The 24,565-nt window shown below is 38.7% G+C and overlaps 1 protein-coding gene across 2 annotated transcripts; it reads right to left on the reverse strand.

The window, feature by feature from the left end:
- Positions 1–294: 294 nt before the first annotated feature.
- ARL14EP (ARF like GTPase 14 effector protein) lies at positions 295–9,169 on the reverse strand. 2 transcript variants are annotated; one of them, XM_074841824.1, is made up of 5 exons: positions 8,931–9,169; positions 7,952–8,249; positions 4,356–4,862; positions 3,211–3,341; positions 295–1,775 (listed from the first exon to the last, which is right to left on the reverse strand). In XM_074841824.1, the coding sequence occupies exons 3-5, from the start codon at positions 4,776–4,778 to the stop codon at positions 1,547–1,549; spliced, it is 783 nt and encodes a 260-aa protein (XP_074697925.1). In that variant the 5' UTR covers positions 4,779–4,862; positions 7,952–8,249; positions 8,931–9,169; the 3' UTR covers positions 295–1,546. The 2 variants fall into 2 exon arrangements, with proteins under 2 accessions (XP_074697925.1, XP_074697924.1); XM_074841823.1 differs by lacking the exon at positions 7,952–8,249 and having other exon boundaries at positions 8,931–9,168.
- Positions 9,170–24,565: the final 15,396 nt, after the last annotated feature.

Genomic DNA, 24,565 nt, shown 5'->3' on the forward strand with positions numbered 1-24,565 from the left:
ACCAGTTTTTTCCCCCCTCATTTAATCTAATTTCAAAGGTTGCTTTGGAGATGAAACCGTTCCAATGGATCCAGCATGCAAGATTAATCGCTGTGTCAGGATAAGCATGCTCTGTAGTCAACAAAGTAAAATGCATTAAATGCCACTTGCATGTAAGGGAAGCCGTGGCTATTACTCAGTTGTGGTGATGATGCTATCTGAAAAAGTGTAAAGGGTGTGCTGCGCTCCCTAAATAAACTCACATGATGGTTCAAGGCCAATGAGAGACATCCATTGGAAGAACAGCCAACAGTCTGACCAAAAGAGGAAGTCTGTTTATTTTCATAGCAGATTTAGTTAAAATGTAGTGTAAATTGATGCTCACATTTCATAGGACCAGCAGAGGTCAGTACAACTCAAAGCACAGCTTTGGATTTTAGCCATACAACCTTCATGATACAGAAAAGAAAATAAACCAATAGCAAAGATTATACAACTTTACTAAGTCTTCAGAAATCAATAATTAACAGTATTCTCAAATGTGACCTAATAAACACACAGATCTTCCATGTCTATCATAGAAATAGGATATTTAGCGAAAAGACCAAGAAATAACACTAAATCTTACTAATATTTCAATTATAAAACTTCTTTTCCATAAATCTTGTTATACTGTAAAATTTTAATGTTCTCAGGATAGACAATGCATCAACCAAACATAATTTCAATTCAACTTTTTTTTTTGTAGCAGTCTGGATATTCTTAGTTTGGGAACAGAAATTCAAATTCATTTCAACTGCATGTAAACCTTTACCTTAAAAACAAGAAAAGAAGGGGAGAGGGGCTGTTGAAGTACCAGTCCAATTATAGACTGATAACAAATACAGCAAAATTATTTCAATTGTTCTACAGAAACCAACAAAACAGTACTATAATTAAATGCTTTAACATATTTTTCAATGCCTTGACAGTTTAATAACACTTAAACAGTGAGGCTTGAATTAATAAGGATAACTTGATCTTAAATCCCAGTAACTGAACTCCTAAATGCTTCTGAATCCATTTAAGTGAACAAGATTGAATTTATCAGATGTAGCTGGGATAATCTATAGAAGATATAGCGCTCACTATTGATACTGGAGAGAGCTTTATAATACAACACGTGTTCACTGAGAACTTTAAGTGTCTCACATAAAACAGATTCAAAACCATAAGACCCTGAATTAGAGAAGGAAAAATGAGGGATACGTGGAAATGGTACACTCTGCAAAGCACTGTATGAAATTATAGTGAGTGGCTCAGGATATACTACATGAAAGTTTTGTACCTTGCACTTAAATACTGTGAAAGACTGTTCAAGGAGAAATTACTTGGATGACTAACAAGACTGAATACAAGGTATAATGAAGTGTGAAAAGACAGTAGTATGATTGTTTCCATAATCATACTGAAAATGAACGTGAAAGCACATTATTCATGTAGATTGTGGTAAGTTCCAATGGCTTTCATTAAACCACTAAATGATGAATGTGTTGTGTTTAATCAAAGCATGTAATGTGCACATACACTAACCAACATGCTTATTTTTAATTATTTCTCCTCCTTCTATCTCGATTTGCTCATACAGCCACTTGCGGTCACAGCGACATTCAACTCCACACTTGTTGGAGCCACACTTGGGGCAAGCATAGAAACATCCCAGGCAATCTTCATCAAGACAGTCACAGAGGTCCATCCCACTGTAAAGGAGCAGCCCCTGGCTATCGTAGACTTTACTCTTGGATGGTATAACTTGCCTGTATAATGAAAAACAACAGTTATTTCCATGCTAAAAAATCCATTTTGATGCCAAGCTGCTAATTGTTGTGGACAGAAGTTTGCTTTCTTCAGGTGTTTGTTTTAACACTCTTAGTTAAAAAGATGTATATAAGTTACTGTATTTGACAACATTTCTCAGTGCTAATTGCACTGCAGTGCTTCTGAAGTAATTTCAAGAATGAGGTTTTATTTCTTCAACAGCACACTCATTCAAGAACTTAGGAGTATTCTTAGTTATATGATGTAAACTTCAGATTACCTTTCAGATGATGTGAAATGCTCCCTTAATTTACTTTTATAACGTGTAGCTATAATTCAAAGGAAGTTGTGTAGAATCATTTAGGGTGTGCACATCCTAATTTAAAAGTATTTTTAGGCTTTTATCATTACCCATCTCTAACAGTTCTGTTAAACTGCAGGATCACAGAAAAACTGTTTGGAAGGACCTCTGGAAGCCACTTTGTCTGACCCTCTGTTCAAAGCCAGGTCAACTCAAATGAGGTTGCTTAGGGCTGCATCTAGTTGAGTTCTGAACAGCTCTAATGTCAGAGATGCCACAACACTTTTGATTCAGCATTTTACTACACACATAGAAAAGGTCTTCCTAACATCTCAACAAAATTTCCCTGGTTGCAACTTGCGCCCAAGCTGAATAGAAGAAACAACTGGAGGGGAAAGATGTGTAGTTTGTGAGCAGGACACCTAGTGTCTGTTTGTCTTGTAAGGTTAAACTTAGGTGGAGAGCAGGGGAGAGGCATTAATGGGATCTTTCCTGCTATTTTAACAAATATTGTATGACTAGTTAAAGCTGGGATCTCTACCACTCTCCTATTAGGACAAGACTGAATTAGACCAAAATACTAGTGGAAAATGTCAGACAAAATACAGCTGCATATACCTTTCCTCTGTAGAAAGCATGATTTTAAAATCAGTCACATTAGAAGGTTGTAATTTGTTATCTAGTATTGTCCAGCTTGGACACTACCTTCCTTTTAAAAAAGGAAGGTAAGGTCCTAACTTGCACACTTTTGTTTACAAAGTGTAACTACTGAGTTTACTGACAGATGACAACTCCACTATTTTAAGTGTAGTCTACTTGATCTTACTGTATTCAAATTTAGCCTATTATCAGAATTTTAGTTTATGCATTAACAGCTTTATCTATGATCTGTGTAGTATTGTCATGCCTTACCAAATACTCTTTTGTATTCTAATTGCCTGAAATATGGCCTGTATGCTAACACTTTGTCTTGTTTTGTTTATCTCAGTAATGAGAGTGAGCCTAAAGAACAAAAAAAGCAATCCATAAACATGCAAACATACATATAGAAAATGTTATAGTGTTACAGGGATGCTGACCATCAAGGCTATTTTATTTTGAAGTGAGTTAATGTAAATACAGGAACAGCTCACCTGTCTGAATTAAATGATGTATTTTTTGTTTGCAGCCTTCTTTTTTCCCTCTTACTGGTCTCAGGAGTGAATTCAGTCTGTCGTCCTGGATTAGTAAACTGTAGAGACTTTAAAGCCTTAGCTGTACGCCCCTGAACAAAGACAGAAAATCTCATTTAATTACAAATACAAACGTAAATTCAGGTTTGAGAGAATGTCCAGTCAAGCCTAAGTAATAACTTAGGTAAATTGGTGACATCAACTCTAAGGACTGAATTTCCCAGGAGAAACAACTTGTCTGAAAATTTTTATACTGGAGAACTGTACTAGTCTCAAAACCCAACAATACAAGCTTTATAGAAGCAATTTTAATCAATGCTTTCAAATTTCAAAATTTATCAGTCTCCTAAACATACTGACACATAATCAAAAAATAGAATTGGGCAACAGCCCCTGGACTAAAAGGGACAACAGCTCCTAGAATGCAATTCTGCTTTGCTATGGGGCATATATGGATGAGCTCTTGCTGATGTGGTTGCCCACACTTCTACTGCTTGCCTGCATACAGCCTGAACAGCGCATCCAACAAGGTACAAGCTGTATTCCAAACTCAGCACTTAAAGCATTATCCTCCCACACCAGTTCATTACTGCCCCTGAACAAAGGCCACGGCCTTCACAGCTCAGACACCACAAGAGTACACTTAATTCACCTCAGTGCAGCTTCACTTAGTAATGAACTGCTAGAGAAAGGGTTTGTTTTTTTTTTAAAACTGAAGAGACTAAACAAGAAGTTTATCTCAATATCCTTAGAAGCAATCTTTGTCGTGTTCAGTTTTAAGCACACGAGCTTGTTTTTTGCAAGACTTGAGTAACAGCTTATAACACCAGTAGCAGTCTGGTATTTACATAAACTTATGAGTTGTAAGTCACCCTCGCAGACACAATCATTTGAATTGAAAAGGCCATAATATTTAATGAGTGAAAAGGATTTTTTTAAGGCCCTCCAAATAAAGGTTTAAATACAGTAAACTCCCCCATATCTAAAAGACTACACCATTTCATATTTCTATTAAACTTAATTTCTTTATGTAGGAATTGTCTGAAGCTCAATTCCAATAGCTTGCAGAAGTTAGAAGGGTTGGGAAAACTGATCCATATACATACGTCTGAATCAAGTTTTCTTCTTTGGCGATCTTCAGATTCAACATCCACGCTTCCGTTTATTATCTGCATACATTTGGGACAAAGCTTCCAACCAGGTACAAACTGTCTTCCAAACTTGGCACTTAGAAAAGCTGCATCATCTAAGTCAATTGCTCGTAAGTTTTTCTTTGATAGTTTTCTGTGTATATTAAAGGGATCACAACATGATTTTTGTAAATCTTCAAATCTTTCAATGTAAATTTTTGCATGGTGGAAGCAGATTGTATTGTTCTCTGAAAGGGTTATTCCTGTTCTAAGCTGAAGTAACAGTAGATCAGATGAAGATATGTCTTGCTTAGTCTTGAAGCCAGTGTGACGGGTGTAATAGGTCTTATGGCATTCATTGGTAGCTTGAAGCTGAGTTCCAACTGTACAAGGATCCATTTTACGTTATCAGAACAACTTATTTCACTTATTTTGCCTAAAATGAATTCTTTGAAGTCTTTAGTAGTTTCTATGAAGATCACCCTAGAGAAAGCATTAAAATCAATCAGATTTGTGCTGCAAACCTTATCTGCAAGCTTGACAGACTAGGTTTAAGTGATTTTAAAAAACATGTAAAGAAAATATAGCCTTCTAGTCTAGGTAAGACTAAATACACTAAATTTAATTCTGGAATTAAACCATGCATCTTGTAGTCCTTTCAGAGGCATTTTTTCCCAGCTACAGGAAATATAAATTCAACATATTTAGTAGCATTACTTTCTCAAAAGCAATCTGGGAGCAAGATATGAGGTGGATGAATTGTTCAGACAGCAGCCTGCTCTGGTCATCAGTTTCCTGGGGGTCTCCTCTCTTGGCACAATCCCTGCTAGTCAAGGCCAGCTGTGAAGATGGCCCACAGGAAGAGACTGCCGATGGCTAAACAATTCACCCATCCTGTTTCCGAGTAGTTTTAGGGAAAAAAGCTGCTGAAGGTAGGCTGCACAGGCTGTCTGATGTCAGATAGCAATTCACATCCAACAGCGCTTCCCTGCATGTTCTTCCCATGTATACCAGATGCAAGTCAACACACACAGAATCAACCTGAGCCTTTTCAAGGGACAGCCTGGGGCATACACAAAGATTGGTGGTTCTAGATCTGTGCAGTTGTGGTCATGTGACCTCTGTGTGCAGCTCTCTCCAGCTGAGCACCATGCCTGTTTGATGTAAATACTGGCTGTTGTTTCAAGTTAAATACTAATTCAGTTACCAAATACAAAGCTAGCAACTGCAGAGTGGTCTCACACTCATGCCAAAGTTTGTGGCAAATCCAATGCTGGCCCTAACATATCAGAGCCTGAGCCCATCTTGCGCTATTTTCTATTGCAACATAAAGGACAAATTTCTACCAAAAGAAATTAATTCACTTGCTTTTGGAACCTCAGAAACCTTAACTACAATGAATACAACCTAACTGGGATGTTAATGTTCACCTACATGCTACTCCACAAAGACAAAATCAGACAAATTCATAAGCAGTGTACTGGTTTTGGCTGGGATAGAGTTAAATTTCTTCATAGTAGTTTATATGGGGCTATGTTTTGGATTTGTACTGAAAATAGTGTTGATAACACGCTGAAGTTTTAGCTAATACTGAGCAGCACTTAGACAGTATCAAGGCCTTTTCTGTTCTTCACTACCCCACAAGTGAATAGGCTGGGGGTGCACAAGGAGTTGGCAGGGGACACAGCCAGGACAGCTGAACAAAGGGATATCCCAGACAATACTGTGTCATGCTCAGCATATAAAGCTGGGGGGCAGGGGGGGGAGATTGGGGGGGTGGTGGTGGTGCTGTCGCTCAGGGAATGGCTGGGCATTGTTCCGTTGGTGGTGACCAATTGTTTTCACTTGCATGGCTTGTTTTCTTGGGTTTTATTTTCCACTCTGTTTTTCTTTGTGCTTTTCCTCACAATTTAAAAAAAAAAAAGTCCTTTATTTATTAACCTGTTTTTATCTCAACCTGCAAGTTTCTTTCTCACTCTTACCCTTCCGATCCTCCCTCCCATCCCACTGCGGGGGAGCAAGTGAGCAGCTGTGTGGTGCTTAGTTGCCAGCTGGGGCTAAACCACAACACATAGTTATTTGTGCTAACCACTGAACAGGGTAATATGGTTTTTAATCAATAAAAGTATTGGCCAATTGTATAATGAAAAAAATCTGGGATGCTACTTTCAATAAAATAAAAGCAAACAGCATCACATACAACCTAACAATATGAAATATTGTAAGTTTATCCAATATACAGAAATATGAACACAGCAGTGCAAAACTTTAACAAGGAACAGTGAAAAGTTAATAGGCTTTTAAAAATTACTCTGAAAAGCCACTGCCTGGAACATTTTTGCAGCAGAAATCCTCTTGATTGTAATACTTCAGTTTTTCTAAACCAGATGTGTATATCTGAAGCAATTACACATTACATTTCCATATATTAAACTGCATGCACAGTAATATAAAGGTCTTGCACAGGATGTGCTATTGTCTGGTGATTTTAACTGATCCAAATATAAAAGATATGCTGGGCTATACTCACACCAGTAAACTTGTTTGAAAGTAAAATTTTATATCTGATTCAAGACAGAACTGAGTATAACTACTTTTAAACAAGTTTTCTCAGCCTATTGTTAAGAATGCTCCAGCTTTCACACTTAAAGCAAGAATAATAAGAGGTACAAAGAGTCCCAGATATAAAGGCACAATGTTATAAACACCTCAGTTTGCAAAAAAGGTGTGTATTTTGTTCTGACAATAAAGCAAGAACCAAAAAAGGTTCTTTTTTGGCAAGTTATCTGAAAAGAGAAAGACTAAGTATTCTAATATTCAATACTGATTTCTCAGGTCAAAACCTAAATCCTGTATTTTCAGGACTAGAACTCGTCCAGTCCTAAATTGCTAGGCTATCTGAACTCTTCTTCACTGAAATGTCTGTATTCTTTAACTAAGACCTCTCCTGAAGTTTTCAGCCTTGGCACAGCTCTTCAGATCTGAATAATACAAATAAGGAGTAAAATGCAGATGTCCATGAAGTTTTAAAAACTCTTATTCTCAGTGCCTGCTGAGCACTGAGACTGTTAAGTTTAGCTACATAAAAGTTCCAGTGCCTTTACCCATTTACTGCGGTACTGACTTTGAATGATTTTTTTTTTTTAAATCCCTGTAAAAGACCATCTGTCAAACTTTACCCTTGTAGTGAACCAGCTATACTCAAAATCAATCTTTTTTTCATTAGGTGCACTAAGTCTGTCTTTCAAACTAAGGTAACTAGAACTGTGTATGATCAAAGCTCACTGCAGCTGAGTTAACATTTTAACAGCGATTTAGCTAATGCCAAATAATTCCAAGAGGTCTGTATAGGCTATGCACCAATCTTGCTTCAAATGCTAATGTATACTTTTGACCGATTCCTGCTGTGGAAGGTGAGGGTTATGTAATGTGGATGAGGAAGCACACTAGGTCAATATAAAAGTGATGATCTGAATTTTCAAAATTCGCAGATGTATTAGAAGTCAGAACTCTTGGAAGACATTCTAATTTAAAAAATAATTATTTTCTATTTTACAGAAAAATGTTATTACCATGTTATCCTTGGCAGGTATCTGTTTTGACAGTTGCACTACCTGAAATACCGCTATATTAAATAGAGAGAAAGCACATCAAGTCTATCACCACAGTTTGTTCAAACAATAGTGTGCTGGTGACATAAGTTATGTAGCTCATCCACTTGATTTGTAGGAATTCTTGGTAGAAACTTCAGATGCATTTCTTCCCTCCTCCCCTTGGGAGGAGTACACAGCAGTTTGCCTTTAAATTCTTTCTGGTGGAAACAGGAGAGCTTCAAAAACCAAATACCAAAATGAAGGCTTGTATTCACACCTGTGAAATCATTAATTAATGTTTACTGCACCAAACACAATAACAGAAGACAGCGATGAGGATCAGCACAGCGAAGCACTTGTGGTCAAAAAGCCTGCGGCCCTAGCAGAGATTCAGCAAGGGTTTTCTAGCTTCTTGATGCCGTTAGAAACAAAGGATGGAGGAAGCTACAGTTTAGAGTGGCAGCACTGGGTTATAAGAGTCGAAGGGAAAGAACAGTCCTGAAATTACAGGTGTGAGCCCTTGTCTGAAAACGTTATGCTGGATGTCCAGCGGCTGCACAGCGCCGCACCACAGACCCTCATCAATCGGTGACAGCCCCTGGCCAGGGCTGCCTGTTGAGAACCGTGCGTTAGGCCAGCGGAAAGCCCGGCGGCTCCTTTGCTTTTGCGGAGGGCACTCACCCCCAAGAAGCCCCCTGCCAGGCCGACTGGGCGCAGAGGAGGGCAAGGGGTGAGCAGTGGGCCGGCCCGCGACGCAGGGTGGCCGGGCGCCCCCCGGAAGGGATCTCCGCGGCCCCAGCCTGCAGACGGACGGCCCCTCCGGAGCGCGGCCTGGCCGCTCCGCGGGGCCTGGCACGGTGCCACCGCGGCTGCTCGGCGCGGCCCGTCGCCTCGCACCCCTCTCCCGCTGCCGTCCGCGCACCCGCGACCCCTCGGGCGGCAGACGGCTGCCCGGTACCTTGCCGTGGACTCTCTTCCGCCGTTGGGCCAGGACGCCAACACCCGACTTCCGCGCTCCCCCAGCGACAGCCGCGCTGCTTGTGGCGGCCATTAACGTCCCCTCACCCCACCCGACCTCCGCCTCACCATAGAGCAGCGGAACCCTCGAGCGGCGCTTCCGCCTGCAAACGGAGAACGGCGACACCGGCCGCGGCGGAGGCAGCGGCGGGGACGGAGGGAGGGAGGGGGGGGGGTGGCGGTCACGTGGGCTGACGGTCACGTGGGCTAGCGCGCGGCGCTTTCGACTGCCGGGTCGGGCTCGCGCTGCGCACGCGCCGCCCGCGGGGGCGGGTGTGAGGGGGCTGTCGCCCCAGGGCGGGAATCCCCCGTGTCCCGGGGCGCGGTAGCCGTGGGGTGGGTTAGGCCTGGCCTGGCCTGGCGGGGCCCATCTGCAGCGCCATCGCTCCTGGGCACGGCTGGGGCTGGGAGGGCAGCGACCGGGGTGCGGCTGCGGCTGGGAGATGAGAGAAGCTCGGCCGGTGCTGAGGGAGGAGGGCTGCGGGCAGTGACCTCAGGGGCGGCTTCGCTTGTCGCGAAGGGCCAGGTGCTGTGCCGGGAGAATGGAGTGTGCTGAGAGCAGCGCTTGCTCGAAGGGCAGGCCGCGGCCTGCCGTGTGTTAGAGCTGGCGAAGGTACCAGGAACGAGCGGGGAGGTGGAGCTGTGCAAGCCCCTCCCTCCCCCGGCGAACGCGGTGAAACAAGAGGGAAGCGGTAGAGGCCGCGGACGGGGGGCGCAGCAACCCCCGCGCCCCCAGCACCACGGGCGCTGTTAGACGCTTAATGAGGATGACTAGCTAATCAAAATAGGGAGAGCTTTTAGTGTTACCAGACTAGGACAATCTCAGGGAGTCAGTATTTTTTTTTTCCCCAGGTACCTCATGACACTATTCCACCCCACTCCTCCAGCCCCAAAATCAGTGCTCCTGAAGCTGTTATTTTAAATAAAACAGGTATCTTGAAAATCCATTGCTTCATTTAAGAAAAAAACCCCCAGTTTCTTCATCACTAGAATGTCTCTCCAAAGTCTGTGGGGTTTGTTTTGCTTTTTAAATATTAATTCTATAATATTTTCATGACAATGGATCTTTCAAGGGAGGAGATACAAAATTTTGACTATTATTCTTTTGTTCCACACCTAGATAGTGACACCACACCCTACTTGTTCTTGGAGTTTTTGGAACAATAATGATAATAATAGAGGTGTCCTAGTAAGTACCTTAAATTTATAATGCTGATGCTGATTACAAATTGTAATGATGTTAGGGATATCTAAAAGAAAGCCTTAAATTACCACTTAATGCCTATACAAAGTTTTGTTGGTTTACCTATTTCTATTTAGAATTTTAGAGCTTATAAGAAAAAAGTGCTGGATAAGAGTATTTTTCTTCTATTTCTGTCAGGTTGCTCTCTTTCCAGCCTGGATTCAGCCCAGAATTGTTCAGAGCATGTGCCTGTTCTTTCCAAACCTCTTCAAAGGTGCGATAGCCTTTTGAAAACATTGCCTGTCTCATACATGAGATGTGACATGCAGCTTTATTAGGCACTGGGCTGCTCTACCTGCCCTGCACAGTACGACATGTTGCTGGGTTATTACACAATGAGACAGGAAGGATCTGTGAGATCATCTGCTATATGTTTCTGCCTGGTCAGAGCTGCCCATAGTACATCAGTATATCACAGCCCGATAACATTAGCAACAAATTAAGGCCACCCAGTTAGTCACGCTAGAGGCTTAAGTCTCCCTCCCCAGTCATTTATAACTAAATAATTACTGACTGGCTTTCCAGTAGATCTTCCGTGGATGGTAGTAGTAAGAAATCTGAATTATAGTCAGAGCAAATGCAGAAAGGCATGGCATGAACCTAAAAAAATAATTTTGCTGAACCATGGATACTAATATTAGTAAACAAAAATGTGAGTAGTACCATGCTCATTACTTAGGGCTTGACACAACTGATGGATAGTATGGCAACAGCTGACACCTCTTTCTAAACAAATGATTTTGGGACTGAGCTAGGGTAATGATCAGGGCACTAGAAGCCTGTCTTGATTCACCATAAATATTTGGGTGTGGATCTAGGTGGTTAAAGTTGTGGTTCAAACAGCTTTTGAGCCTGGTTTTATTGGAAGTGTTCTTAAGCTGAAGCTATGTCAGAACCTTGGATTTGGCAATACTAGCCAAGCCTAAAAGAAACTAAATTTGTGTTAAAAGACAAAACAACTGGCTTGAAACATGTAGCCAACCCAGCTAAAAAAGTTAAAAATACACAACTTGAGGCCTGGCAGTAGTTTTTTATGGCTTTGACTCTGCTATATTTTTCCATTAGAAAAAAACTCTTAGCATAATAAAGTACTGAAGCCAGCTGGGCACAAATGTTAGAAACAGCATGAAAGATCCAAAGCAGCAAAGTGGGGGCTTTTCTTTTGCAGTCTATTATTCACAGTAGCCTTTGTCAGTACTGGTAGAGATCAGCAAAAGGATATTTTCAGATAGAAATACGATTTTGAAATTGTCTGTATCCATTTAAAATGTAAGACTGTAAATCAGGATGCCTTTTCATCAAACTTTTTGCAATTCTTTGAAGAATTGGTGGAATAGTTGTCTGAAAATAATTAAAAGCCTGTGGAGGTGAGAAGTAATTCTATACTTGCTTCAGGAGATACCCAGGATTCTGAAGCACAGGAATATAAAGCCTTTAATCATAATATGACAGTAGCAGCATGTAGGCTGCGCCATCTTCTGTTTTGCCATCTTACCATTATAAATTCCGTATATATTGCTTAAGTCATCCATTGGCTCAGTGATGACAGAGAGACTGCGAAGTGCTATCATACAAGGAGGCTCAATAAGGCTTCTTCTGCTGACTTGTACTGCTTAGAATGAAATGTGCAGAATTAATGAAGGGGAATAATTCATGAGAGGAGATATTTGAGATACAGGTTGTGACATCAATTTGTATTAAATAAATATAGGAAGAGCAGTGAGGTGTGTGTATTCACTTTTTCAGTGTTAGTGTCAATCTGTGAGGCTGATTTTGTAGGGCTGGATACAGATTTCAGGTTATCCGGGTGTTAACTTGTAACAAGTCTGCCATCAGTGGATTTAGACTGGTTTTGGTTCATCACATTAGCTTTTATCTATGTAAATGAAATTAATGAGGGAGAAGTTTGGGGTTTAGAGTAAAAGGATTCTAGATATGGAAGATGAAATGTAACAGGATCATGAGCTAGACTAGATGTGGTGAAAATATATATTTTGGTAATACTGGGCTGGAATTTACATTTGTTTCTCTGCCAATGCAGGTTGACTCCATATGCCATTTTCATACATAAGTGCATCTGAAAACTGTCAGAGCTTGTGCTGCAAAGGAATATGTATGTCAAGGTAATTTTTAATGGATTTTGTGTTGAAGAGTAGTAGAAGTCACACTCTCTGAATCCAGTTCTGGTCTGCTTGCTAAGATTCAGTGATTAGTGTGTGCCTCAGTTCACTCACCTGTCAAAACTGAATAAAGTAGTATTGACATATATCGTCACTTAAAAATTGTTGTGTCTTTCTGTTGCCCTGATTTTCCAGAATTTGAAGCAGAGACAGATTTGTTACTGACCTGCAGAAAACACTGGGATAGACTCAGAAGAAAGATGATATTAGCACTGTTTTCAATACAGTACAAATTCCAGGTAGCTCAGCTCAGTTTCAAAGATAGTCAAGCAAAAATTTTTACAGGAGAGGACTACCTGAGAAAGCACAAAAAGTAAGTCTTTTGGTAATTTTTCCTCCAGAAGCACTACCTGGGTTTTGTTTTGCATAAGTTTACCTATTATGTGAACAGCATTGTTTTAAGAACTTACGGTTTATCCGTAGAAAACTTCCAGAACATAATACCCAGGGAGACTGGCCTAGAAACCAGCAAAATGCTGGTACAGGTCAGAGGTTTAATTTAATTTCTTCTTCAATCTAAGCAAGTTTGAGGATGCTGTTAAACTGTTTTTTATTAAAGTGAAACAGTTTAAGATACTCCACTAGTACAGAACCTTTTGTATTGCATGAAGTGTCTCTTAAACATGTGTTAAAAGACAATAAAATTTACATATTATTACATTTGACATAGTTGATAGGAAAAAAAGCATCTAATTTAGTTTATATATTTTTGTTATAACCAGAGATCCTATTTCTTTTTTTCAAACTTTTTAGGCAAGCATCTCTCTGTGTCTAGCTCCTAGAAATGTGCTGGAACACTGAGTAGGCAGGGATGTCTGGTTTGAGTTTTTCTATGATTTTCTTATGAAGTATTGTCATGTGCTCTTTCAAAAACATAAAGTCAGAGATAAAGATTGTATCAGGGAAAGAGGAAGGAAAAAGCTGACAGTTTTGGTGGGGAACACTTAGGTATAAATGGAAAAAAAGAAAACCTTTACTATCAAGGTTTAACCCAGTAAATTCAGTGTGAAGGGGCAAAATTCTGTGTGAGTTTTGCGGTCCAGAACATTTGAAGCTGCATAAGTAGGACGACTCAAGGCAGAAAGGGGACTGTATCAGTTGAAAGGGTTATTGTGAATTACTAGGCTCTTGATAATAATAAATAAAGAATTGATGGGAGAAAACGGGTGACAAATTTGGATTAAATCCTAACATGTGTTTGGAAGCTGCTACTCTTACAGCTTGTATATTCCCTTATGCTATGAGGATCCCCAGCTCAGGGGACTCCTTTCTTTTGTGACTGAACATTACAGTCTGGGAGCAAGTATTAGTCTGTTTAAATATTTCTTGTGGAACAAAAACATCAGTTTGTGGAAGGGTGAAAGAAAAGGACCTTAGAGAATTATGTTGCCATTAAATTTATGTTGTCCAACTGATTTTTTTTTTCTTTTGTGTTGCCATTTGTTAAGTTGACTTGTCTTTACCCTTTACAAGGACCTACAGTTTCATTTGAATGACAAATAAATACATTTTATTACAAACAAGGGTAAGTGCTGAGTTCATGCTTTTGCCCACACAAACTCAAATACAGGCATAAAGACATTCACTAAACCATAAACAGAGTTGTAAATAAGTAGTCCACATGAGTTTTTCCTTGTAAAAAATGTGATGCCAAGTGCTGCATTTTATCTAACAGTCAATGAACTAATGTTTTGTCACCAACAAAACATGGTGTTTCTTTCACACCAAATCTTAAAGTTGCTGAAAGTCTGGATATCGCCATAAAGCTAATGCTTTTTTTTTAAAAAATAATTTTAAAAATTACCTTGGGATATTTTGTAACATGATAACTTCTATTTTGTTAGATATGGATATAAAAGCATGCATATACTGGTTTAAATCGCTTTCTGGCCTGGTTGTGGTTTGTTTTTAATTTGATAATGTTATAAAGGTGGATTATTTTCAAAATTTACATTTGAATTCTGACCCACAAATGTTGGAATATTTGGATTCATATCATGCTGCATTTTCTGAATAATAGAAACAATAGAAATTCTGTCAGGCTGAAAAAAAACTAAAATCCCTGCAACACTTTCATTCTTACTGTGTCACAATGAGAATCATCTGCTTTACTGGCATCTGACTTCAGGATGCCTCTTTGGGAATCTTCTGCCCTTTCCAGGCTGATTTCTTGGTAGTCTTTATAAATTTATTGCCTGGAACATTCTGTCTGTCTGCTCAGTGAGATCTTTCTTTTTTTGTGTGTTGAGCAGGATTTTGGCTGCTACCTCCAATCTGCTCCTCTTGTTTGAGCATCATCAACTACATCATCATGCTTCACAGATGATGTAGCATCACCCTGTTGCTCTACTTTGCTCTTTGCTTCAGGGCTGAAGAGAACGTGCTTAGAAACATGGATGTCTTGCTGTCCTTTGGAATTGGTGCAGTGTCTCTGCCAGGTTTGGATCTCATTAGAAGGCCCCAAGTAGACAGCATTTTGTTCTGACATTTGTGTCTCAGATGGTGCTGATTTTCAGGAGTTTTCTTTACCCATCTGTAAAGGTATTGAATTTATTTCTGATTGAAAAAACAGGGACATTAGTTTTTGCTGTTATTAAAAACAGTGTCATTTAGCTTCTTTCTAGTCTCTTAGAGAGCAACTAATACTTGCACAGACCTAAGGCCAGTTAATGCTTACTCACTGGTAGCAGGTTAGTATGTTCAAGAAATTTAGGATTTGTCCTTTGCTAAGAAAAATGGCCTCTCCATGCTTGGTTGATGGAAAATGAAGGTTGTTAATCTGGCAGTTGGAGACTCAAATAGGGAAAAGAACTGTTTTTGCATTGCTGTATGCTCAATAATTTGTCTGTTTTTCTGTTACTCTTCCCAATGCACTCTTATGTCCAAGGAAGCAAATAGCACAGATAATGAATACGTGCCCGTGAATGGGCATTATGTCAGAATGTGAGTGTGGGTTTATGGGTCATACATCATTCTAAGAAGTCCTGCATGATTGTTTCCTATTAAATAGTAGGGCTTGATTTGTGGTTCTTCTGCATTTCTTTTATGCTGTCTGCCACAGAGAACAAGCTCTAAGGCTGTCTTAATCCAACACCAAAGTTAAGGAGAAGAAATGAACAGATCAGCATTCAGGTCTAGTAATGTTGGTTGTATAGCTGCCACCAGCTATTGACAAGGACTGTAGTTAAGTCCTAGGTTTGGAAAACGTATCCAGCACAAATAGCTAGCAGTGATTATTAGCCATGTCCTGGAAACTCTTGTGTATGATCTCTGTCACATCAGGAGGGACACTGGAGCTGCGTAAGGCAGCCCAGTCTGCTCCCCGTGTAACCACCAGTGCAACTAGGAAAAGGTGCTGGGTGATAGCAGTGGGCAACTCTCTTCTGAAGGTGTGGAAGCACCATCTGCCAACCTCTAGAGAGCTGTGCTGCTCACCCGGGGCTCGCAACAGGATGTCACCAAGAGACTGCGGAGCCTCGTACAATCCACTGACTATTATCTGCTGCTGTTGTTTCATGTGGGCAGCAGTGATACAGCCAGGAGCAGTCTGAGGAGTATCCAGAAGGATTAGAAAGCCTCAAGAGTAGCAGTAAGGGACTCTGGAGCACAGGTAGTTTTTTCGGTTCTACAGCATTCTGCTCCATGACTCACTGTACATCAAACTTTTTTATCAACAGTAGCTATGGGAATTGCCATGGTTCCTTGAAATCCTTACAGAAACAAGGCAGTTATCCCGTGAAACCTGTACTGAAATCAAGTTTATTTATATGCTTTCTATTTTTACATTAGGGAGTGATTGATTTTTTTTTTTTTTTCTTAAAGCATGGGAGACAGTTACACTGTCCAGCAGTTTTATAGCCTTGTGACAAATCAGTGACCTAAAAACACGCTGTTTGCCCCCTGGATTTCATGCATCATTATGTATTTGGAGAGAAAATGTTGCATTTGTCTGCAACTGGTAGGTCTGCTAGCAGGTACCAGCAAATATTGCAAATAGTCAGTCTAAACATAGTGGTTTTTAACTTCCAAAAACTAATGTAAAACCATTACATATTGTATTAAGCTGCTTTATTTAAAAATGTTCAAACAATCAGATTTTGGATGTTTTATCCTCTGTCTGTTGTTTTGAAAGGTAAACCAGGAAAGCCCCTGATAAATGATGGGAGAAAATCCAAGTGTTTCCCATCCCCCCTCAAAGAACACAATAAAACATCTTCAACCTAAGACCACTTTGTTGATGTACTTTAGAGTGTCAAAGCCAAACCAATACTGTTACTTGTTATGCTGGAACAAACCAGTTTGTGAGTTGGTCAATCAAGAGTAGGTCAATCAAATTTATCCAGCGTGTTGTACAGTAGTTTATAAGTTACAGCACAGTTTTCTTTATAGCTTTTATTGAATCCAAGTAATATACTTAAAAGAGGACACCTCAGCTTTCTGAGGCAATGAATGAGTTAATACCAGCAGCTGTATTGACAAAAGAAAGCTATTACCAAACTGAAAAGGTGTAACTATCCTGAAGATGACCTAGAGAAAGTTTCTTAGTTTTGACAGTAATGGTAAGCTTTTATTTTTCAAATTAGAAATTTTTGCCTTATGCATTTATTGAAAGCTAGAGAACAAGATGGTGATACCATGCAACACACAGATAAAATTTCTTTATGGAGGGATGTGGGAATGGCATTGTATACTTCACCGAGACTTCTTATTTCTCTAGTTTTTTTAGTTTCATTCCAGTGCCAGCATTGTAGCTGAGGGGAAGAGGAAGGTCCTGGTTATTAAGGCCTCTAAGTGAGTCACCATGTGCCCACAAAGCGCTGAGGGAAGGCTCTGTGTGTGTATCCAACCCCTCATTCCCAGGATCAGCTGGAGTCTGCTTTAGGCCTGCGGGGCAAGCTCAGTAGTGAGTTGCTTTGAGATTCCAGGGTTCCAGAGTCTGTTTTTTTCACTATAGCTGAACACCTTCTCTTAGAATATCCTCAAATGGCTTGTTAAGGCAGCTCATGAGCTGAGTTTACTTATGCATGTCTTAATATTTTTTTATTGCCAACTTCAAATTCTCTTTTTAAGTTTTTCCCTGGGTAAGTTGCATACTAGCTTCACAATAATGACCTGCTATCATTTTATCTGTAATGGTTTTCTCCCGTTTGTGTTGGAGGTAGTCGCAGCGTGTAAGTCTGCTGGTTGATTTCTGACAAAATTCTACTTTTCCCCAATAATATTTCTGATATAAGCATTCTTTGTCTTCTAAGAAATCTTTGTCACTATCGTATCTTAATTTTTTTTGTGTGTCAGGAATGTGAATTTACTATGGTCTATAAACATACTTACTGCAAAAAATAAATTATTCACCATTTAAATCAGTTTATCTTTGGAGAGTCGTTTTCCTGAACTTTAATAGTTAGTAAGTTGTTAAGGACTTTTTCTTACTTTGGAACAACTTCACGTCATTTTCAGACAATTGAAGTGCTTTGTACCTTCTTGTTTATTCATGCTTTTATGACGGGCTGTTGGTTCAGGGTGCAATAGCTGATGAATCATCTCAAAACTTTGGTAAACAAGCTATTGTTTCTGTTCCCAGCACTTACAGCCTCCTTTATATGTATGTGATAAACTGACTACCTGAATACCAAAGTTCACACACCGTATACAGATAATAGAGGGTCTTGGACCAAGAACGTTCTCCAGTGTGCTTGGTGTGGTCTCTGGTTGTCCAGACGGAGTGACCTGCTGGAATGTGTGACAGCTTTAACCATGTCTGGGTTTGTTCGAAAGAGAAGAATGGGATGGTGGCCACCTATGCAGTCAGGATTGAAAAGCTGGGAAGTGCTTACAGAGCCCACAGTTGTGCTTAAAGAAATGTGGGTAGGACTGAGTTACATACATTAATTTTAGTTACAAAACATTCATAATTGTGTAGTGACACTAACTATGAAGTATGGTAATGAAAAGACTTCTCAGGGTTACGAAGGAGGGAGTTAGGCTGATATTTCAGATGTTTGAAATGAATATTCTCCTTTCTGTACATGCTTTGTTTTGTTTTGTTTTGTTTTCTTTATTATCCTCCAGCTATAGCAGACAAACATTTGTGCCATTTGTCATCTTGAATTCATGTCATTTTAAATATATAAACATACCACTGGAACATTTCCTTATTTATTCACTTTAATGGACTGTGACCAAAATGTTATTTTCCTTTTGTGTAATTTCCTTTTCTTTCCTGTAATCTCTATGTTTATGGTATTTTATATTGCTTTTTTTCCCCTTCATTTTGAAGCTTATGTATATTATGTTCATACAGCCTCTTTATGGTACTGTACTGTAACAAGTGGAAAAATTTTAGAAGTCTCTATGAATCTTACTCTAAATGCTAAGCATGCTTTTTATGGATTTTGAAATATTAGGAAGTCCTTGGAAAAGTCCATAGCACATCACAAGTACTTAACATTTTATAAGTGTCATATTGAAAACCTAAGTCATATGTACAAGTGCAACTTTTAAATTCTACCTCAAAGGGCTACTTTGTATTGTTAATATTTTATAGCATCTTGGAAATTTTCTGCTGGAATTGTTACAGTATTGTTATGTATTGACCTGACTGAAGAGATGTTATTAATCTGGATTTTAATCTGAATCTTCTCAAAATGTAGAGAGTCTTGAAAGACCCTAGTGTGTAGGATCATCCTATCTCAGATTAGTGGCTTCTCAAGTAAGGGACATGCAGTGAAACCATGGTTTTCTGTCTCAGGAGAATATCTTCTCATAAATTCATGTTTTGTATATTTATCAGATGTCTCTGAATGTAAGTGCTGTTTCTTTTAGTAGCCACAAACTCTTTGCAGTGGTGTAACGCAGTGAAGTACAAAGCGTCTGCTTTGTTCTGTGTTTGTTCCCATGAGGTAACTTGTACTCTACACAGTGTTACATTCTTTTGGTGGCTCATTGCTGAAGGAGAGGGAAGCTAATTTTGTGAAGTGAAATATGGTCACTGTGTACTGTGCTTGGATCAAGGCGGGTATTCTGGAGTTAGGTCAGACTTGTATTTAACAGTTTGTTTTCAATGTGGTTTTGTGTCTGAGCACTGATTTTTTTTTTTTTTTTTAATAGTGGAAAGCATCAGAAAATAATGGCAAGCATGTAAAAAAAGTAGAAGAAAGATTTTGTGTTTTGTGTTTGTTTGGAAATAGATCCTTTTCAGGATTTCCCCAAGCACCAAATGATGTCTGAACTATCTTTTTTTAAAGCAGAAGCACAAGCAGGCTGGTGCCTGTACAGTGCAACCCTGTGGGAAACCTTTTTGAGCTTTGCAAAACGTTTAGCTCTGAGAAGCTAAAGCAGATGTTAGAGCAGAAAAAAATGTGATAAAACTTAGATGAACAGAAGGAGAAAAGGTAATGGAGGAAAACACAAAATGAGAGACTAGGCTGGACTGGAACAGAATAAATGGGGGAACTGACTGAGAACCTAAGTTTGATATGAACCAAGAATGCAAGATAGTAAGACACAAGGATTGGGGAAGAAAGGATGGAAATAGAAAGATGTAAACAGCAAAAAAGGGCAGAACCAAAATAAATGATGGTAACAGAAGAGACTACAGCTCTGAAGTTAGTGCAAATTTTTCCCTGTGGTTAATTTCACTTGATAAAGTTATAATGTATGAGAAATCTGGCTTTAGTCCTTCTGGCAGTCAGGGTACACTGGTTTCTCAAAATAGGGAAAGTAGCAGGAAAATAATATGTTTTAACTTTAGGAAGCTAATATGAGAAAATCCAGTACAATGATTGCTTTCCCTTTAGTTTACAAAGTAGCAGTCATTTGTTGAGTAGGTCATGCAGAATACTCTCCTGGTCACCAGCTGTGCGCTTGTCTTTGTGTTTTTGTGCAGTTTTATGAACACAGAGCCAGAATGTAGGCATGTAAGAATTAAAACATTAGATAAGACCAGTGGTTGTATCAAACTCTATAAATACTCTTGTTATTTTGTCAAAACAACTGCTTCAAGAAAACACAAGGCAGCAAGTGGAAAACAGTTTGGAGATAACTAGCTTATAGAGACTGGGTTAAGAATAAATTTACCAACTCTAGTTTGGCTCACATACTGAAGCAAACAAGTTTAAATTGGCATGTAATAATAATGCATGCCCAGAACTGGGGGGAAAAAAAAAATCATCACGCTGTTGTATTAGAGAAAACAGAGGATGAGGCTGTGGCCTTTATTGAGCTTTTCTCAGTACTTTATGAAATTTGCAAATAAAATTATACAATACTTATTCATATTAAAACGTTACACAATCATAAGCTAAGAAATTAAATTTCAAGAGTCTTGATCCACTCAGTTTTTATCCAAAAGTCAACATTTTGGCTACGAACAAATTAGGATGAGAAGACTGAAGAAAATGCACATGCTACTAAAACATAATAATTCAAACAGAAGAGAAAATTTTCTGACTACTGTGACTGTTCATTGTGCTAACAGCCTACATCTCAAATGTTTTCAAAATGTTGTGCAAATCATGCTTTCAGATAAGTCTCCCTACAATCTTTGCCCTTGAGTAGAACAGTTTGTAGCAGTGAAATGCAATTGTTGGCAGCAGTTAGTATCAAAGAATAATTTCTCTATGTGAGGGAATCTTTGGTAGCAACTGTATTTATTTACACTGAATTATGGTTCAGTATGCCAAGCTTTTCTCTGTCCCCTCTCTTCTGGTCTTCAGAAATGTCACTAAAGTTCACAAAGGGAGAGAGCCAAGAATACAATAGAAGCCAGCTCAAATGCTTTTGAGATGCTTTATACAGGACCCATTACAGGGGTGAAAGTGACGGAAGCACTGACTTGGCTTTTTGCTTGTAGACTAACTTTGTCCTTAATGAACAAATTAGAGGTGTGTCAGCAGTCACATGTTGATGTTCCATCAGTGTAAGGTGTTACTTTCTGGTCTCCCAGAGCAACATGCTTAGTCTTGGCTATAAGCTGATAAATCACTACAGTTACTTCTCTGCTGTGCATGTTTCGCAAAACTTTTTCTATTCAGTTCTTGTCAGTGATGGTCTAAAATTCCATGCTGTGTCACATTGCAAAACCAAAGCGTGAGCAGTTACTTATGTAGTAGATTTCTGATTTAAAGTTGAACGTTTAATTTTATACAAGGCGATGCTAGATTTAAACTAAGTATGTTTAAAATTTGAGAAGCGGTATTCAGCGTCATTAGACAATTCTATCGCTGCACTTTAGATATAGAGATAAATTAATTTGGATTACTACAGTCTTTATGAAATAAGTGTATTTTAATGTTCTGTAGTAAAAAAAAAAAAAAAGAAAAAGAGGAATCATGGAGTTAAAAGGGGCAGGAAAAAAAAGGGTCAGGTTAAAATTGTAATTTAAAAGTCCATTACATATATGCAGCAAAGCAGCTAGGGGTAGATATTTATTCAATAGACAAATTAGTTTATTTCTAAATTCTGAGGAAACCAAGAAAAGCCTAAAGAGGGTTATTAGAGTGAATCTGCAATCAAATATTCAGTTCAAATTACTAACCCAGGTGGGTGGGGTTTTCAAATACCAGGAACCAGACAATTTGGATTGGCCTGCAGTACTTAGACAAGATTTACCAGTTTCACCCTACTAATTACGTGTTGCCATACCCGTGTAATTACACTTTCCATTATGTTCCTAGTCACTCATTTGAACATAAGTGCAGGAGAAAAATAATATCCTCTTATTTATGTTGTTAAAGGGAAAGAAATGTCAGCACATCACCTTGTTTTGCTAGAATGTAATAACGTGGGCCCAAATCTCTTACCTTTCTTCTGTTGCAGTTATTTACAATTACTGAAAAAAGGTTTCGAGAAGGGTATAAGCAACTGCCTGCTTTCTGAAGGGTTAACCTTGGTTGCCACTGAGGAAAGGACTCCCAGAAGTATTAGGAGTGTACTTTTAATGAATAGACATTTTGAATTTGATACTGAATTTTTGTTGCCTTTCACAGATACAAATAGGCTCATAGAGTCAGGGATTATAAATTCAGAAGGTATTTTGGGAGTCATTCAATTCTATTTCCTATATTTATTTAAAAAATTTAAAAATATTTCCTGTGTCAAACACAGAACTTCTTGTGCTGGAACATGCCTGTTATAGAATGAGATTATAATATATCTGGCTATATTTCTGCTAGTTGTAGTCCTTGCTTGCTTATATGTAGAAGATATTTTGTGTCACTTTGTTACTTTTGAAGAAATGGCATTTTATTCAGTGTAATCAAAATTAGATTTACTTACAACTTTCTTTAGAGCAGATGAAATTTTAGCATGGATTTTAGCTGTATGCTTAAAACCTCTGTAAAGTAAGTGGATTTATTTGTTTTATAAATACATGTGTTGATCATACGTATTAAACAGAGTGAGCAACCATTGCTTCTCTTTGTTCCCGATTCCATTCTTAGTGTGAATTCGTGTTATATTCCAGGAGTGTTGTCAGTTAAGTGAAATCTCTTAGCTCTGGTGGCAGGGGCTTTTTTGACTTTTGGAGCAGTGCTTTTTGGAGGAAGATCTGAGTTCTTTCTGAGTTGCTAACTGGGTGATCCACGACTACACGCTGAGACAGCACAGACAACAATTTTTCTTTGCAAGAAGGGTTCTCCTATGCATGTTAGTTAAAATAAGGGATGTTATTGTCCCATCTTTCCTGGGGCGACAGACTCTTGACTAATTGATGCATAATTTATGGAACAATATCTGTTTTTTCTGCTATTAGTAGCAATGTCAACTGTATGATGAAGCAGAAAGGAAAGAAAAGTTTTGGGAAGGAAAAGTTCTCTGTGTGACAAGCAGCATGGATAATTGCAAAAGGAATAAGTGCTATCAGCCCGTTTAGTTTTCACCTTCAGAGGTACTTTCAATCACAGTGTTGTGCCATTGTGAAAATCAGCCTTCTATTCTTTTAAATATCATAGTATTCTGAGCAGTAATATTTGTATTAGTAGTGTAATGCAGTCAAAACAAAAATCCTAATCAACAGCCTACATCTAAAATATATATATTTTTTTTTTCTGATTGCCATTGCCCAGTTTTAAAAGATAAGCGTCAAGCTGTAATGTCACAAGTAGAAATTTACAGTGTAAATTTCTGAAGATTCAAGTTCAGCCTTCTGTTGAATATTGCTCCGTGGCACACACAGTGTAAGTGTGTTTTTTGTCAGACATAAAAAGATACGCAGTAAATAGCAGATTGGGGCCAGATCTTATAGGTAGAAATATGTCATTTGTACCTTTTTCCACATGAACTGCACTTTAATAATGTGTTGATGCTAGCCCTGAATCCTAACCTACAGTTCAGTTTTTTGATCATTGCCACTTTTCATTGGTTCTTTACAATGAAAATAAAATTAAACTTGGATTAAATCTAAAGAGACATTTATGGCTCTCTGTGCTATCAGACAGAAAAAAAAAAATCCAAACTTTTTACAGATACGTTGTCTTTAGTAGTTTAAGCATCTTGTGATTCATCAATTTTGAATGTTAATATCAGTTTATATATCAATTTTATTAAGGACTGGCTAAGCCACTGCAGCCCAGGACAGAATTCCAGTAGTCAGATGTAATTTGAAATATTTTTCAAACTTAGTTATTCTAGATTTAGAGCAACATAAATGTGGTGTGGATATGGCCATCAGAATTTAAGCTTGGTCCTTTGCAAAATAATGAACAACTCCTTGTGAAACATCTAATGGATAAAATCTAATAATTCATTATAAACTTATTTCACATTGATATAGTATATTTTCCATGTGATAACTGACCCTTATAGTCACAAAGAAGAAATATTCTGTGCAATTTTCTACTTCAGTCCTATGTTTATTCCTCAGAAAGCAAGACCCACTGCATGTGTCCAGCTTTTTGGACTTTCATCATATTCCAGTGCAGTGGGAAAGAAAGATGTTATGCACATAGTTTTCTTTGAAGCGTGGCATGAGATAAGGGCTAGACTGAAGAACTCAGGCTGCTTGCTATGTTATTACTCAAAATGGCCTCAGACTGTTCCTCCCCTGTTACATACTAATTGTAGTCTTTATGGTGGGGTATATAATGCTGCTGTTTTTAGACTTAATTTTTCCTTTTCACAAACTTCTACTTCTGCCTAACCAATTACTCCTTAATA

This window comes from Strix aluco, chromosome 16, assembly GCF_031877795.1.
Source record: "Strix aluco isolate bStrAlu1 chromosome 16, bStrAlu1.hap1, whole genome shotgun sequence".
NCBI lineage: Eukaryota > Metazoa > Chordata > Aves > Strigiformes > Strigidae > Strix > Strix aluco.

Bases quoted from the DNA above. Each gene is read 5' to 3' on its own strand.
- ARL14EP (XM_074841824.1), bottom strand. From the start codon at position 4,778: ATGGATCCTTGTACAGTTGGAACTCAGCTTCAAGCTACCAATGAATGC. The intron at 3,342-4,355 runs GTATGTATATGG...GTCTTTGTTCAG, and splicing joins GAAGAAAACTTGATTCAGAC to GGGCGTACAGCTAAGGCTTT. The intron at 1,776-3,210 runs GTGAGCTGTTCC...TTCATTATACAG, and splicing joins ACATCATTTAATTCAGACAG to GCAAGTTATACCATCCAAGA.